This window comes from Leptonychotes weddellii, chromosome 8 (assembly GCF_054177405.1).
Source record: "Leptonychotes weddellii isolate Sample4059 chromosome 8, ASM5417740v2, whole genome shotgun sequence".
NCBI lineage: Eukaryota > Metazoa > Chordata > Mammalia > Carnivora > Phocidae > Leptonychotes > Leptonychotes weddellii.
The window spans coordinates 11236753-11252348 of NC_138376.1; the positions used below are offsets into that span (position 1 = coordinate 11236753).

Below are 15596 nucleotides of genomic sequence, written 5' to 3' on the forward strand. Positions count from 1 at the left end.
TATTTGGATAGTGTATGCACTTCTTACAAAAGTCTTGAATGAATATGCCTTTGCCCATTACAAGCTCAGACTGTAGGCTTTAAAATTAGAGAACTGTCATTCCAGGTTATCATCTTCAGGTCGATTCCTTTGGTTGTTAAAAACATTCCCATACCTACCTTACTTCTATTTTTTAAAACAAATAAATCCCTAGATACAGCTGGGGTTCTTTTAGAGAAGCACATTCTCATGTTATTTGAATGACTGGCGTGGGAGAGAATATGCATTTTAAAAACGAGGACATGGAGAGCCTGTTTTTTGTCTTTTGCCACATACATGCATGTGCACATAATCCGGTACAGTGGAGAAACCACAAAGGAACTTGTTGATCGAATTGGTAGGATAAATCATCCATTGTCACTGTTCTAACCGCACTGGCAAAAAAGTTACGTTTGTCCTTTGGATGTCATTTCTTAAACTTCAGAAAATGTAAGTCATTGTCTTTTTTTTTTTTTAAACATATGTTTAGCACAAAGCTTCTGAACTCCGGATGAGCCTGAAAATCAAGTTCTTTGGCATTAGTGGTGTCAGTTTCAAAGTGAATAATGATTTGTCTTCAACTTGATCCAGAATTATCGGGGCACCTGGGTGGCTCAGTTGGTTAAGCCTCTGCCTTCAGCTCAGGTCATGATCCCAGGGTACTGGGATCAGGCCCCGCATCGGGCTCCCTGCTCAGTAGGGAGACTGCTTCTCCCTCTCCTGTTTCCTCTGCTTGTGCTCTCTCTCTCTCTCTCTGCCAAATAAATAAAATCTTTAAAAACAAAAAAACCCAAAATTATCTCAACTGCTTCATAAAATACTGTAGTCATTTGTGCTTTGCCTTTCAGAGGAGGATCCCCAGAAAATACTGCACATTGAGCAGTTGCCTTAAGTATTACAGATGTAAGTAAATGACATCCCATTAAGACCACATTTGCAACTACTTAATATAGATAGAACTATGGTTAGTAAGAGCTTGGAGAAAGGGCCTGGAACACAGACATGCCTCCAAAATTAAAAGAATCCCCAAGAGGAAAAAGCACTGTATGTAATTATGTTTCAAAGCAAACACTAACTTGTATAGGTTAAAAACAAGCAAAGTGACCTTACTTCCTGATAAAATATTTTTTAAACAACATTCAGAGGGGTGACACTCTCTGATCTGCCAGGAGTATAAATGGCATTCCTACTGGTTTATAGTGGGCTGCAGCAGTCACTTAATTTGGGCCTTGGATTTTGGTGTGTAGTCTTTTGCATCACAGAACAGACTCCCCGTACCCGCAACCTCGGGAACAATGAACTCGCATTTTGGTGGCTTGGGTTGCATGCGTATACGGAGGTTAGGAATGTTCGGGACTGTGTTCCCTTTGTTTGGTCAAATGCATTTTATTTGAAAAGCATATGAGCCAGAAATACAAGCATACCCTTCCCCCTGCTGGCTGGCCCACACTTCTGTGACCAGCGGGAGCACGCTGGGACTGGACACAGTGGGACAGCTTTCTGAACTAGCCTGGTTCCGAGGGATTCCGATCGATCGCTTAGGAACATAGGCCTTCGCCTAATTTCAGAAGGGGAAGATGCCTGGCACAACTTGCAGATAACCCATGTGGTAGCACCTGGGAAATGAACCAGAGCCCGATACTGCGCATGTACCCCGAGGCCCAGGTGCCTTTGCTACCGATGCCCAGAGCAGAAGGCCGGACGGACAGAATCCGGACTTCCTTTCCGTTCTTGGGGGTGCCTCTGCATTCCTACACTCCTCTCCCCTGCCCTTGTCCAAAGAGCCTAAACTCCGATTCTCCCTCCTTTCCTGTTCCATTAATAAGCAAAACCTGTCTGTACAGTTCTTTACAGGAAACAGGATTTTGATTTCTGGACTGTTCTTATTCCTTCGGCTGCTTTTCTAGCTTAGTATCTAACAAAACGAAATCTGAGTGTATTCATTTTTTCCCTTAAGTATGCCAACTACCTCAGTTGAGAAGTCAAGTTCAAGAAGAAAGGCTTGGCTCAAACCAGACATCTTGCTGGAATTTGTCTCGGAACACTCTAAAAATAAAAATCCCGAGCCGCAGAGAACGTGTCCCTGCCCGGGTTATGCCCGCCTCAGCTTTTCCCTCTGTAGCTGCGCCGTGAGGGATGGGAGCTTCCCTCCGGTTCCCGGCCTCCAGCCGCCTCCATCACCGCCTCTGCCTGTTACTTAACCGTGTCCGCATGGGCGAGTGCTCCCCCCACCCCTGCGATGCTCCGGTTGGCATCGTTTCTGAGCAAATATCATAACTCACGTCCAGAAAACTTTGGCTTTACCATATGTTTATCAAATTTGTGGCTTTCCGGGCACTAAAGCAAAAACATGTTAAACAGAAACCATTTATTCTTGATGTACTCTCTATGTTTGAGAATGGTTAGCCCTTCACTGGAATTTTATTTTGAAAATACCTGTCTTCCTACAGATTTACACTCATGTTCTGATTATAACCCAAATCAGTTTATTAACCGTTTTATCAGTTAAGCGAATAGTCAATTACATTTTGTTATATAATAGAGTGGGTATATTTTTATTATCGAAAATAAAATACTTAATTCTTTCTATGTGACTACTACACCTTTCATTCGAATTATTCAGTGAATTGGCAAATTGAGAAGAACTTCTGCCTGCACTGTATTTTACTGTTACTCCCTCCATTGTATATGACAACACTAGTGTATGATAAGAAAACCTAATACGCTAAAAAATGGGGTTTGTATAGACGATAACTTTGAAAGTGCTTGCTTGATTTACAAAATAAATTTTTTATTCAAAAGAATTAGCATGCTCTTGTAAAATACTTGTTTGAGGGGAAATTTATTTTTAAGAGAAAAAGATTTTTTTTAATTCATCTATGTACATCGGAATTCACAGAAAAAAATGTGACCTAAGGAGATGGTTAGAAATGGGGGCTTCCATAGAGGGGAAGTGAGTTTCAATTACAAGTTTTTAGAAGTAGCTGAGCTGACTCAGTTTGCGAGTAATGGAAATCCCCATCAGGCTAGCTGGAGTAAGAGGGAATTTACCTTTCTGGCTTATGATCCACGTTCAGGCAGGGCAGAACTCCCAAGGCCATCAGAACCCCTCTCTGCACCTCCTAACTCCCCTTTGGGTGGGCAGAATTCTCTCAGACCAGCTTCCATTGTGGAGAACTGAAACACCAGCACATGCGGACCGCTTAGTGATCGGAGGGTTAGTTCACCCAGAGGAGGCCTTGCAGAAAGGATGCGAAGCGAGCAGCCGAAGAAGGGTGCAGGGAGGGATGCTGCGGGGCCTCCGTGCGGGCTTCTTCCCTGCGGACTCGCTGAGCAAGGGGGGAGGAGCCCTTCGCGAGTCATCTCCCTGCAGGTGACCTTCGGTATAACAACGTCTGTCTGCTCCAGAGGAGAGCAAACCCCTTGGGAACGTGGATGAATGAACTAGCCCAGAAATTAATGATAGGTACCTTTCATTTTCTCCAACCAGAAATCTACCAAAGTTAGAGAGTCAAATAAACTAAACTTGAGGGTGAGCCGTAAAGTTCCTAAAAGGCGCCAAATGATTTGCAGACTGAGCCTCTGTTGACAGAGGGGGTATGGGGGGGGCGGGGCAGGGTGTGGGGCGTGGGTGCACAACCTCACACCTGGTCCTGCTTTCACATCCGAGGGTGCGGCAACCTGAAAACCTCGTCTTTGCCTGGGGCCTTTGGTGTCTTTCAAAATAAGAACGTAGCTTCAAAGAATGCCATTTTCTGGAAACAGCTTACTCTCTGGAACCAAAGCAGAGTCGGCCGGTCACGTCTCTACCTTAATTCCGCAGCTTCCCGGCGCGGGTTCCGGACCACAGGATGCTGGGGAGGGGTCCCGGCGGCCGCCCACCACACGGGCCTGGGCATCTGCATCCTTGACCTAAGCAGGCGGCACTCAGCTCTGGGTCGCCTTGTGCATGTTGCAAACACACACATAACTATTTCTAGGCCAGCACTCTCAGGAGCAAGGAGTTGAGTCCGTGGGCATTTGACAAGGTCCTAATTCTTTTTCTCTCAGTTTAAACTAATCCCCACCCTCACACACACACACCAACTAATCGGTTCATGATTCTGAAGCTTCAGGTCAACTTAATATCAAAGCCCAGGGAGCTGCGCTCACGGTTGCCCCTCAGCAGGTCATTCCTGTGCTTATTGCCTTGCACAGGTGTTTGAATTCTTCCTCGGCCACCTCCCCGCCTCCCACTCCATCCACAACGTGCGTTCTCCCAGAAGAGAAGAAACAGCTGCTGAGTGGCATCTTGTCCCTTGCTGCATGGAAGTTGGTGTCTTTACCTACTACAGAAGCATTTTGTACTATTTCTCTTACTTTTATAGAAGTTTATAGTGTGCATGAGCCTCACATCATCCTGAGAGATGCTGTAACAGGTGGTGTCCCTGTGCTATCTGTGAAAAGGAGTGATGAGACTTTATGGAGAAAAGATAGAAGCCGGGCGGATCAAGATATTCAGGGAACCCATGAGAGCACTTTTGGTTTTTTTTTTACATCATAGCAGTTGGATGCTTTCAACTGTAAGTAACACAAAACGAACAGTGGCTTATACCAAATGACTTTTATTACTTAGAGTCTAGAAATATAGGTGATCCTCAGGGCTGGTTTGGCAGCTGAACGTTGCCTTCAAGGACCCAGCTCTTTTCATCTTTCCATTCTTAGCTTCCTCTGTGTGTTAGCTTTCAGCTTCAGCCTTGGTGTTACCTGATCACAAAATGGCTGCCACAGCTCCAGGCATCACATCCTCACATGGTAGCATGCAATGCAAAAAGAGAGTGAGGTGCACAAGGGCTTTTAGTCAAGGAGAAAGATCTATCCCACTCCCACAGAAAAACCCATGATGTCTCGTAGGGCAGGATGAGGTCACATGGTCATCTATAGCAAGACAGTTTGCAAACGAGAATGTTTAGCTTTTGCAGCCCTTCTGGTGGGAGGCGGGCAAGGAAGAAGGAAGCTGGAAGTGGTTGTTGGGTTGGCATTCAACAGTGCTGGGTACAGTGTTTGTGAAAATAACAGGCTGGGCACTAGGGAGAAGGATATAATGGCTTTAAGTTACCACACTCTAGTGGCTAGAAACGCTTCAGGATGTCCTTTCCCTTTATTTCTAAGAACCTGTGGGTAATTTTATTTTATTCTATGCCACAGAATATTTTTACTGGTTCTCCAACCAAATCTTTAATTCCTTCATTTTTTTTTTTAATTTTAAAAGCAGTTCCCAGGATTTGTTCCAAATAACTTACATATTTGAGGAAAAGTAAATCTGTTAATGAACAAATTCACATACACGCTTATTTCTCAAAACTCCTCCCCAGTCTGCAGGGCGATACACCCTCAGCTTTGCCGAATTATTTTGGCCAAAACACAGCACAAACCAGACACCACTCCCCTCCCCTCCAATGGGTGCTGTACCTCTGTATCTGAGGTTTATTCTTGCCTCAGTTGCTCTCGGCTGCATGGCAGAAGCACGTGTCCCCCACTCTCTCCTGTCTGTTCTCTACCTCTGTTCCCAGCTTCCTGCTTCCTTCTTGTCCAACTATGTCCCATAAGAATAACTCAGAACATACATACTGGATCTGAAATTCGCACGGTTGAGGGAAAAGTGTAAAAAAATGGGTCTACATCTGGTAGAAGTCGGGGTTGGGGAGGGACGGCTGTGGCCCAGTCGGTGACCATCCGGCTTGCGAAGGGGGCGGTGGACGCTACTGACCGTCACGTTCTCTGTGGGATGCCATAGATTCCCAGCACGGCCAATTCCTTCATGCGCCCTGGGACAGGTGCACCTGCAGAAAGTCTGCTTAGGATGCGTGAATGCAATTAAATCAGAAGGTCAGTGCTCAGTGAGAACGAAAAAGCTGTTGAACGGAGCACGGTCAGGTAGTTCCGAGTCTCCTCCGTTAATATTTATGTGAATACCCCTGCTTGGGTATGAACACCGCAAGTGCTAGTAGACAGAATGGTGGCAAGTCCTCAAAGGTTAAGCAAACTCAAAGGCAAAAAGTTTAAGGTTGGGAAAAGTCCATTAACTTCTCCCTGCCAATTAATAAAACCGTGATGATTTTGTTTTAGCGGCGCAATATCTTGGTCTGGTTGCCAACCATCAGTTTTTATAGGCAGATGATTTCACAGCCCCCAGTGCGATGAGTCAGGAGCTCTGGGTTCAGCTCCCAGCCTGGCCACTTGCTGTGCTCTTGGGAAAACCACTGGCCCTTGCCAAGCCGATGGTTCCCACATTTCTAAAATAACAGCAACAATAATAATGAGAATGGGGATAATTGTGGAGCACTGATTTAGTATATTTCAGGCACAGTTCTAAAGTCTTCCCATGCTCGTTTACTCTTCATCACGTCCCTACGAAGTAAGTGCTGAAATGATCTCTTTACAGAGGAGGAAATCAAGGGCGAAAGAGTCGAAGTAACGCACCCCACAAACACCCAGCTCATACTTGGTGACTCCAGATTCAAACCCAAGTGTTCTGACTCTGAGGAATAGAGACCCTACCCACTGATAGCACTTGCTAAGGATCAAATGAGGTCAAAAACATGAAAATGTTTTATTTTTATTTTTTATTTTTTAAACAAGATTTTATTTATTTATTTGACAGGGAGAGACACAGCGAGAGAGGGAACACAAGCAGGGGGAGTGGGAGAGGGAGAAGTAGGCTTCCCGCGGAGCAGGGAGCCCGATGCGGGGCTCGATCCCAGGACCCTGGGATCATGACCTGAGCCGAAGGCAGACGCTTAACGACTGAGCCACCCAGGTGCCCAGTGAAAATGTTTTATAAACTATAAAACCCTACGTGCAATAACTGGAATCACTTACTAGTATTTACTAGTAACTTTGCTTATACCATACCCAAATAAGTACATTTCCCTTATTCTGCTCCCTCACAACCCCCCCCCCCAGAGTACCAAGACACGTGAAGTTATTGAGAAAGATGCAGCATCCTAGCAAAGTCCTGGGGCGCCTGGGTGGCTCAGTCGGTTAAGCGTCTGCCTTCAGCTCAGGTCATGGTCCCAGGGTCCTGGGATCGAGCCCCCACTTCGGTCGGGCTCCCTGCTCAGCAGGGAGCCTGCTTCTCCCTCTCCCTCTGCCTCTCTCCCTGCTTGTGCTCTCTCTCTCTTAAATAAATAAGTGAGTAAATAACACAAATCCTTTGAAAAGCTGGTGTATAGATTATAGCAGGTTTTGGAGGAATATAGATAACCTCGAGGAAATAACCATAAGCTCTCAAGTATTATACTATACCGGCCCTTCATATAAATCCCAGGGTGACTGTGAATGTTCATAAGTTTATTTGGGGGTCTTTATATGAAAGGATTAATGTTGACATGAAGGCCACTGTCTAAGCCTTAGATTCATCCAAACTGTAGGCCTTAAATAACTCCTTATTATTTAGTTAGTACCCTTTTTCTTGGTGATATGATCATTAATTAGGATATTTCATTCTTTTTCTTTTTCCAGATTTTATTTTTAAGTAATCTTTTCACCCAACGCGGGGCTCGAACTCACAACCCTGACATCGAGGGTCGCACGCTCCACTGATTAAGCCAGCCAGGGGCCCCTCGGATATTTCATTCCTCATCAACCAAGTCAACCATCTATCTGTAGCACTACATGAGAAAAAAAAAATTTTTTTTTCAGCCACTTTTCAAAAGTTTCCCAGAAAGCTGGGCTATCCAAATCCTGACTGGGCCCCTAGAAGCATTCACATCTTATCCAAATTCTGTTTTATTCGCATAAAACCCTTCTTGCCTGCTTTTGGCTTACCATGGAAACCATGTATGTCTTGCAAAGTGGGAATTTAGATCTCAGATGGCAGGAAGAAGGGGCACACTTGAAGAGCACACTTGCTTTTTACCCCAGCTTCTTGTATGTTAAAAAAATTATATATGTATAAAATGTGTATGTAACACACACACACACACACACACACACACAACTTCACCAGGATAAGCAAATCCATAGAGACAGAAAGGAGACTGGTACTTGCCTAAGGCTGAGGGGGCGGAGAGTGAGTGCAGAGGGCACAAGGTTCCTTTTTGGGGTGATGACAATGTTCTAAAAATGGATTATGGTGGGGGCGCCTGGGTGGCTCAGTCGTTGAGTGTCTGCCTTCGGCTCAGGTCATGATCCCAGGGTCCTGGGATAGAGCCCCGCGTTGGGCTCCCTGCTCGGCGGGGAGTCTGCTTCTCCCTCTGCCACTCCTCCTGCTTGTGTTCCCTCTCACTGTGACTCTCTCTGTCAAATAAATAAAATCTTTAAAAAAAAAAAATGGATTATGGTGATGGTTGCCCAACTCTGCGAATATACTGAGGACATCCTTCAAATCAGTAAATTGTATGTTGAACTCATTAAAACTGTGTTGTTGTTGTTTTTAAATATGTCCATCCTACACCTTCAATCTTTGGATGAAGAACCCAAGCCAGAGAACTGTGCAGTTGACTGCGTGGGTCACACAGCTGGTCGCTCCCTGGAGGCCCCACCCGGGCCGGGAGTGGGCCAGCCCCTCCTTCAGTGCCCTCCCTGCACACCACAGGACTCCTGCCCAGTCTCCCAAGATGATGCTCTGGCTGCTGATAAATCCCCCAGGGCAGGCTCAGTGCTAGCTCGGCTCTCAGCCCAGAGGCCAGCCTCACGCACAGGGCAGCCTCCATGGGCAGGGGCCACCCATCCTCACCACAGGCCTCTCTTCCAGGGAGTGAGTCAGCATGGGGGCCAGAAAGGGGCGCGACGACCGGCAGGAAGGCCCAGAGGTTAGCCAGCCATGCGGCGGAGACCACCGGGCTCCCCAGGAAAGTCCTCTGACAGGCCCTCCAGCAGGCTCTCCGCATGCCCCCAGCTCTGGACTAAGTGGGCGAGCCCAGTGCGCTCAGGTTCCCCACCTATGACCCGTCCTCTTGGACTTGCAGCGCCATCTGAGAGAGGCCCGGCCGTGGTGCCCTCCTGTCCCGGGCCTGTCAGGGGAGGGCGAGCGTGGGGTTGCTGGAGGGCCTCTCCACAGAAGGCTGGAGCCTGGGGTGGGGGGAGGATGGCGGGGGCTGCTCTAGGCACCACGGAATCTCTCTCAGCTTTGTCTCCTTGTCTGTGAAATCAGGCGGGTAAACTCGGGGACTGGATCTTCGTCTCCAGACCCACAGCTCTGATTCAGTCATGGAGCTCCGGGAAAACCCGTCCCCCAGGGCCTGGTGCTTGCCCAGTGATAGAAGTTAGGGAGGAGACCTCCCACTGAAGGACGCCCATTACAATCATTAAAAGTAACATGGGTCAGGGGCGCCTGGGTGGCGCAGTCGGTTAAGCCTCGGACTCTTGGTTTCAGTTCAGGTCATGATCTCAGGGTCGTGAGAACAAGCCCCGGGTCGCGCTCCACGGTCAGCCCCACGGCTGCTTGAGATTCTCTCTCTCTGCCCCTCCCCCCCACTCATGCTGTCTCTCGCAAATAAATAAATCTTAAGAAAAAAAGGGCGCCTGGGTGGCTCAGATGGTTGAGCGTCTGCCTTCGGCTCAGGTCATGATCTCAGGGTCCTGGGGTCGAGTCCCGCATCAGGTTCCCTGCTCAGTGCAGAGCCTGCTTCTCCCTCTCCCTCTGCCACTCCCTCTGCTTGTGCTCTTCTATCTCTCTGTCAAATAAATAAATAAAATCTTTATAAAAAAAAAAAAATCTTAAGAAAAAAAGTAACGGGTTAACAAGAAGGAGAACCTATTTTTTTTTTTTTTTAAATCTTGCTCATTCTCATTTACCACCAACATGGCCCTGAGTCCCCATCATTCTGTGTGAACACTTACCTCCTCCAGGAGGCCACCTGGATCAACCCCCTTCTTCCCTGCATTCCTCCCTATGACATCCTGTGTCAGGGTCTGGAGCAAACCTCCAGAGCCAGGCTGCTTTGGTTTGAATCCCTTGACCTTGAGAAAATGACTTAAGCTCTCAGTGCCTCAGTTTCCTTATTAGTAAAATGGGGATAATAACAGGACTTATGTTACAAGCTCGTTATGGGGATTACATTAGTTTGTACAGGTCAGTACCTAGAAACAGTGCATCTTATCAGCTCTATCTTCTTCTTGTTGATATGTTGTTTTATAGTTGTTTCTAAGCATCCCTGGAAGGACTGTCCCCTAACTGATGTCCTTTCCCAGTGCTGAATTAATGCCACGCACCCAGCAGAGTCTTCAAGAAATGCTTGCTCTTTCCTGGAGCCATCAGTTTCAAATTAGGAGAACATTTATCGGAACTTTTATCAAGGCTGATCTGCCCGTGTTTCAAACTCTGGATGACCGTTGGAGAAAAGAGTTGTCACCTTCTTGTCTGTCTTGTTTCTCATAAACCTTGTTTCATGTTTTCCCTGAAAGTGCCATCTAGCTGCAGCACCCCGGAACTGGGCTTCAGATTACAGGTTAAAATTAGCCACCTCACTCTCGAGGACAGTACCAGAAGAGGCCGGGATGTGGCGGGAGTGGATGAAGCAGACCTCCAGTTGAGACCACAGTGTAGGGGAATAGAGGCAAGAGGCCCCCCCCCAAATGTTGGTGTCCCCTGAGGGGGGCACAGAGCCTGGGGATCCCCGAGGTTAGAAAAGTCCCCAGTCCATGCCATGGCCTATGTGCAAGGTCGGTGGCTGCTACGTTTGAGCTGTGTTGACAGCCGGAGTCTTCCCGATTGTTCTTTTGTGATTATAAACCATGTTTGGAGTAGCGCGCTGTGGGTGGATGCAGTTTATAGAACTACTTGGACCAATCAGCCTACTCCCCCGAGGAACACTCTCGCCTTACCCTCTCCCAGCGCCTTCCCTGCAAAACAACAGAATATGACAATCTGTTGGGGGGGAGGTGGGAGGAGAGGAGAAAGACATCATTCAATTTAGGGACACGAAGAAATACCCGAGCAGAGGTCAGACCTGAGTAGAATTCAGCAGGAATTATCTTTCAGGCAACCTCCCTCTCTCCCTGGACCTTTTCCCCGTTCCGTGGTAATCCCTTCTTCTGCCAGATGCCCTAACCCACCAAAAATATGCTCAGAAGCCTCTGCACTCAGGACGAGGGCAAATCTCACCCTTTCGGGGCTTCATTATGAGGGTGGGCTTTGACAACACAGAGATCCGGGTTCCAACCCTAGCTTTTCTGCTTCCTAGGGGTCCGAGCCACCGCAAATCAGCTAGCCTCTCCCCCGTAAAAGGCAGATCATCAGGCTCCCTGTGCCTGGCGGTGCCCCTTCAGCTACACGTAACCACAAACCAACGCACGTGGGTCTAAGCGATAAGGAAATTGATGGACTCCCGCCCTAATTGAAAGTTCAAAGGTGTCACAGCCTTCTTGAACCCTACTGCCAGGGACCCAGGCTCGCTCTGCCTCCCTGCCTTCCCTCCTCGATGGCAGACACATCTTAAGGCCCGCTCCTTTCACAGAGTGGCCGTCACCAGGACGGAGGGGACCACCGGACTAATGACTGACACCAAGGGAATGCCTGGTGCTGATTGACTCAGGCCAGGGTCCTTAAACCAGTTACTAGCAAGGTGTGGATGGGATTATCAGTGTTGGTATACAGACAGTGGTTCTCAAACTTGTGCATACATCAGGATTACCCGAAGGACATATAAAAACACAGATAACTGAGCGTCGGCACCAAAATTTCTGATTCTATAGGTCCAGAGAAGAGGCTGAGAATTTGTCTTTTTTTTTCACTTATTTATTTGACAGAGAGAGAGAAAGAGAGAGAGAGCGCACACAAGCAGGCAAAGCATCAGACAGAGGGAGAGGGAGAAGCAGACTCCCCGCTGAGCAGGGAGCCTGATGCAGGACTCGATCCCGGGACCCTGGGATCATGACCGAGCCGAAGGCAGATGCTTAACCCACTGAGCCACCCAGGTGCCCCAGAATTTGCCTTTCTAATGAGTTCTGAGATGACACTGAAGCCCGTGGATCACACTTGGAAAACACTAGCACAGTCTGATGAGGGGTACCCCTAGACTGGGGTCAACTCCCCAAATTGCACAGTGAAGAAAGGGTGAAATGGATGTTGGAGAGTTTGCTGTGATTTTCAGAATCTTGGAGAATAAATGTTTCAGCAATCTATGGCTGGATAACAAAGCATTCTGAAACTTAGTGGTATAAAGCTCCCATTTATTATGATTTCTAATGGTTCTATGGATTGAGTGGGCTCATGTGGGCAATTGGCACTTAGAGTCTCACATACAGTTGTAATCAGATGTCAGTCGGGGGCCGAATCGTCTGAACACTGGCATGGAACTGGCTTCTTCATTCACGTGTCTGGCACCTGGTGTGGGGTGGCCCGTATAGCCGAGGGCCATCACCAGCATCTCTTTCCCTACTCAGCCACCTCACTGACTTGCTTGGGCTTCCTCTCAACATGGATTTCTCATCTGGCAATTCACTTTCCCCAGAATGACCCTTCCAAGAGACCAAGGCGAGAGCTCTCAGGCTTCTCCTGAGCTAGCCTTGGAGACCACACAGTATCCTTTCCGCCCCATTCTGCTGGTTACATGTGCGTCCCAGACCCAGCCCAGATTCAAGGGAAGCGCGCCACCCAAGGGCATTTATATATGTAGAGGCCAGGTCGCAGAGGGGTCATCCTGGGGACCAGCTACCACAGGGATTAAAGGAGATCATTCATGCAAAGTCCTGAGTATGAATGTAAGCATTTACCATAAGTAAATGTTCAGGAAATGAGCATTATCCTGATCGCTCTTCTATTCAGGGGATTTTGCTTATTTCGCTTTCTCTGCTGTTGAGGCCTTTAAGGCTTTCTCAACTCGGAAAGGATTTTCAGGCAGTAGCCAGCAGGTAAGGCAGTATTTCCGTGGAACATGATCTTTCCAGTGTCCCCGAAACCAGACATACAAGTCACTCTTTCCTTAACCAGGAGTAAGACCGGCACTCCCAAGTGTATCTGCTATACGATGGAAATGTTCCTTTTCTATTGCCTTCCATATGGTTCCTATTTTAGAGTGTTGGCTTTTGATGAGAGATTTTTACTCAGGTTCCTGTAGGTTGGCTGACTTTGCCAAAAATTAGGACAGTTCTTTTATTATTCTGTATCAGGACTTAGGTAAGAGCGAGTCCTCCAGTGTTCCCCATTCCCATGCTAGTTGTGGAAAAATCTCTAGAACGACAGCTTCTCAAGTTACTCCGTGTCAGTCCCATCCAGCCACCTCTATCCTGAAGCCAAATATACTACTTCCCAATGTGAGCGATACTGTGCAGGACCTAGCCTCAGAATGGCCTCCTAGACAGAACGATGTTGCTTGTTTCTGCCAAACATGCACACATATGTGTCAGCTTTATACCTGCTGGTGTTTCTTCTTTTCCTTCCGAGTGGGAGCGAGTTGGGTTTTTATTCAAACTGCACGATGGAAAGAAACTCGAGGGGCTTACAGCTTCCTCGTGTTGGCGACAGGGGAAGGGCTGGTGCAACTCAATCCATAAGAATCTACTGGTTCGGAAGGGAAAGCACGGAGAGCCTGAGGAACTCGAGTGTCTGTCTGTCGGCCAATGTACCCGAGCGGCCCTGCCAAGCTCTGATGTGTTTAGACTTGAGCTTGAAGGGGAAGGTTGAGCGAAGGCAAGTTCCTGGGATTTGTTCTGCTGTCTGAGTAGGCTGGGTGTTCTCACCGGGCTATTTCTGTACAAAAAGCTGTCTGGAACCATCTGAGAATCCACTCACCACTGCGGTTTACTGGAATATACCTCCTAGTCACGCTGTTGCATCATTTCCCCTCCGTTTTATGCTTTGGAGAACCACTGTGTGTGTACATGTGTATGTCGGTGTGAGTGTGTGGTGTTGCGTATGTTCCAAAGTTATGTTACCATGGAGAGTGATTTGGAAAAGCTATCTTACAAACCACTTCAGCTGAACCTATAAAAATGCATTTCAAAAAATCAGAGCTCCTCTTGTATGCCTAGACTCTATCGGGAAGGACCCGCAAAAAAAATGGTTAACAGTAGTTGCCTCTGGGGAAGGGAACTGGCGGGGGTGGGGGGGGTTCAGTGTGCTAGGGGAGGCTTAGTCTTCACTGTGCGCTGTTTAATTTTTTTTAACGTGAGCATGTAATGTTTTTTTGTTTGTTTGTTTTTTGTTTTTTAAGATTTTATTTATTTGCGAGAGAGAGAATGAGAGACTGAGAGCATGAGAGGGAGGAGGGTCAGAGGGAGAAGCAGACTCCCTGCTCAGCAGGGAGCCCGATGCGGGACTCGATACCGGGACTCCAGGATCATGACCTGAGCCGAAGGCAGTCACTTAACCAACTGAGCCACCCAGGCGCCCGCATGTAATGTTTTTTAAAAATGAAAACTGGAGGGGCACGTGGGTGGCTCAGTCAGTTAAGTGTCCGACTCTCTATTTTGGCTCAGGTCATGATCTCAGGGTCGTGAGATGGAGCCCCACATCGGGCTCCCCGCTGGGCGTAGAACCTGCTTAAGATTCTCTCTCTCTCTCCCTCTCCCCACCCTCTAAAAAAAGAAAAGAAAAGAAAAGAAAACTGAGTTTAAATGCTGAAATTCTCTCGGAAAACATTCGCTGGACTCAAACCTCCCCCTTGACTTCTGCACTCAGCTCCCCAGGAGGAAACAGGGAACCTTTGAACCATCTTGGGCTGAATATGAAGAAGGAACCTGACTGCCTTCTTGGATGCACACTACATATTCTCCAGGACACTCTTTACCTCTGGCCATTACCATGGACAAAGTATGTTGGAAGGATACTGCATCTGTCAGATTCAGAAGCAATCAGTAATGACTTTAAACACATTCCGCCTGGCAATTTCACGGAGAAAGCACAGCACTTGGACAGGGAAACTCTATACCTGGTCACATAGAAGAATATTAAAACCGTCATGACCTGCCCTACACATGTTTCGATTCCCTAATAGATGATAGCTCAGACTTCAGAAATTGTGGGGACCTTGTTGTGTATTTTTCCATTCTCTTTGCAGAGCTGATGCCCTGCTTCCAAACCAAGAGTGCAAATTACAGGGGAACACCCCAATGTTTCCTCCTGCATCGTCACTCTACTGGGAGTCCATTAAAATAACGAGTGTCTCTCACTACACAGCCCCCCTCTTTGACACATCTATGCAACGCAAGCTGACTGGATTGTACCCGGCAGAAGCTATTCATTGGAAGTAATTCGCCAACTCGAGAGAGAGGAAAAGAGAATAAAAAAAGAAAAACACTGCCCATCACAAAAATAACTTGAGAATTATGCAATCTGCCAACCTTGGTCATTTGTGTTGAACTTGCTTTCAGCGCTCTGTTAAATATACCACACCCTGCCCCCGAAACCATGACTCCCTTCTTTTTGAGTAGCAAAGTAATGGGAACTAGAAAAGCTTCTGTGAATTTGGCAAGGTTTAGTATAAATGTTTCCATTAGATCTGGCAAAAGCGAGGACAGTGTTCAGTATGCGTTAGTGCTACCTGTTTGTTAAAGGCTGCCTTTTAAAGACAAATCCATGCTGGGGCGCCTGGGTGGTTCAGTCGTTAAGCGTCTGCCTTCGGCTCAGGTCATGATCCCAGGGTCCTGGGATC

The 15596-nt window shown here is 47.4% G+C and overlaps 1 protein-coding gene across 1 annotated transcript in view; it reads left to right on the forward strand.

The window, feature by feature from the left end:
- MCUR1 (mitochondrial calcium uniporter regulator 1) overlaps positions 1 to 15008 on the forward strand; it is a 36833-nt gene extending 21825 nt beyond the window's left edge. The window contains exons 8-10 of the mRNA XM_081827501.1: positions 10408 to 10545; positions 12770 to 12855; positions 15003 to 15008. Coding sequence (XP_081683627.1) covers positions 10408 to 10545; positions 12770 to 12855; positions 15003 to 15008 — 230 coding nt within the window. The remainder of the gene's footprint in view (positions 1 to 10407; positions 10546 to 12769; positions 12856 to 15002) is intronic.
- The last annotated feature ends 588 nt before the right edge of the window (positions 15009 to 15596 follow it).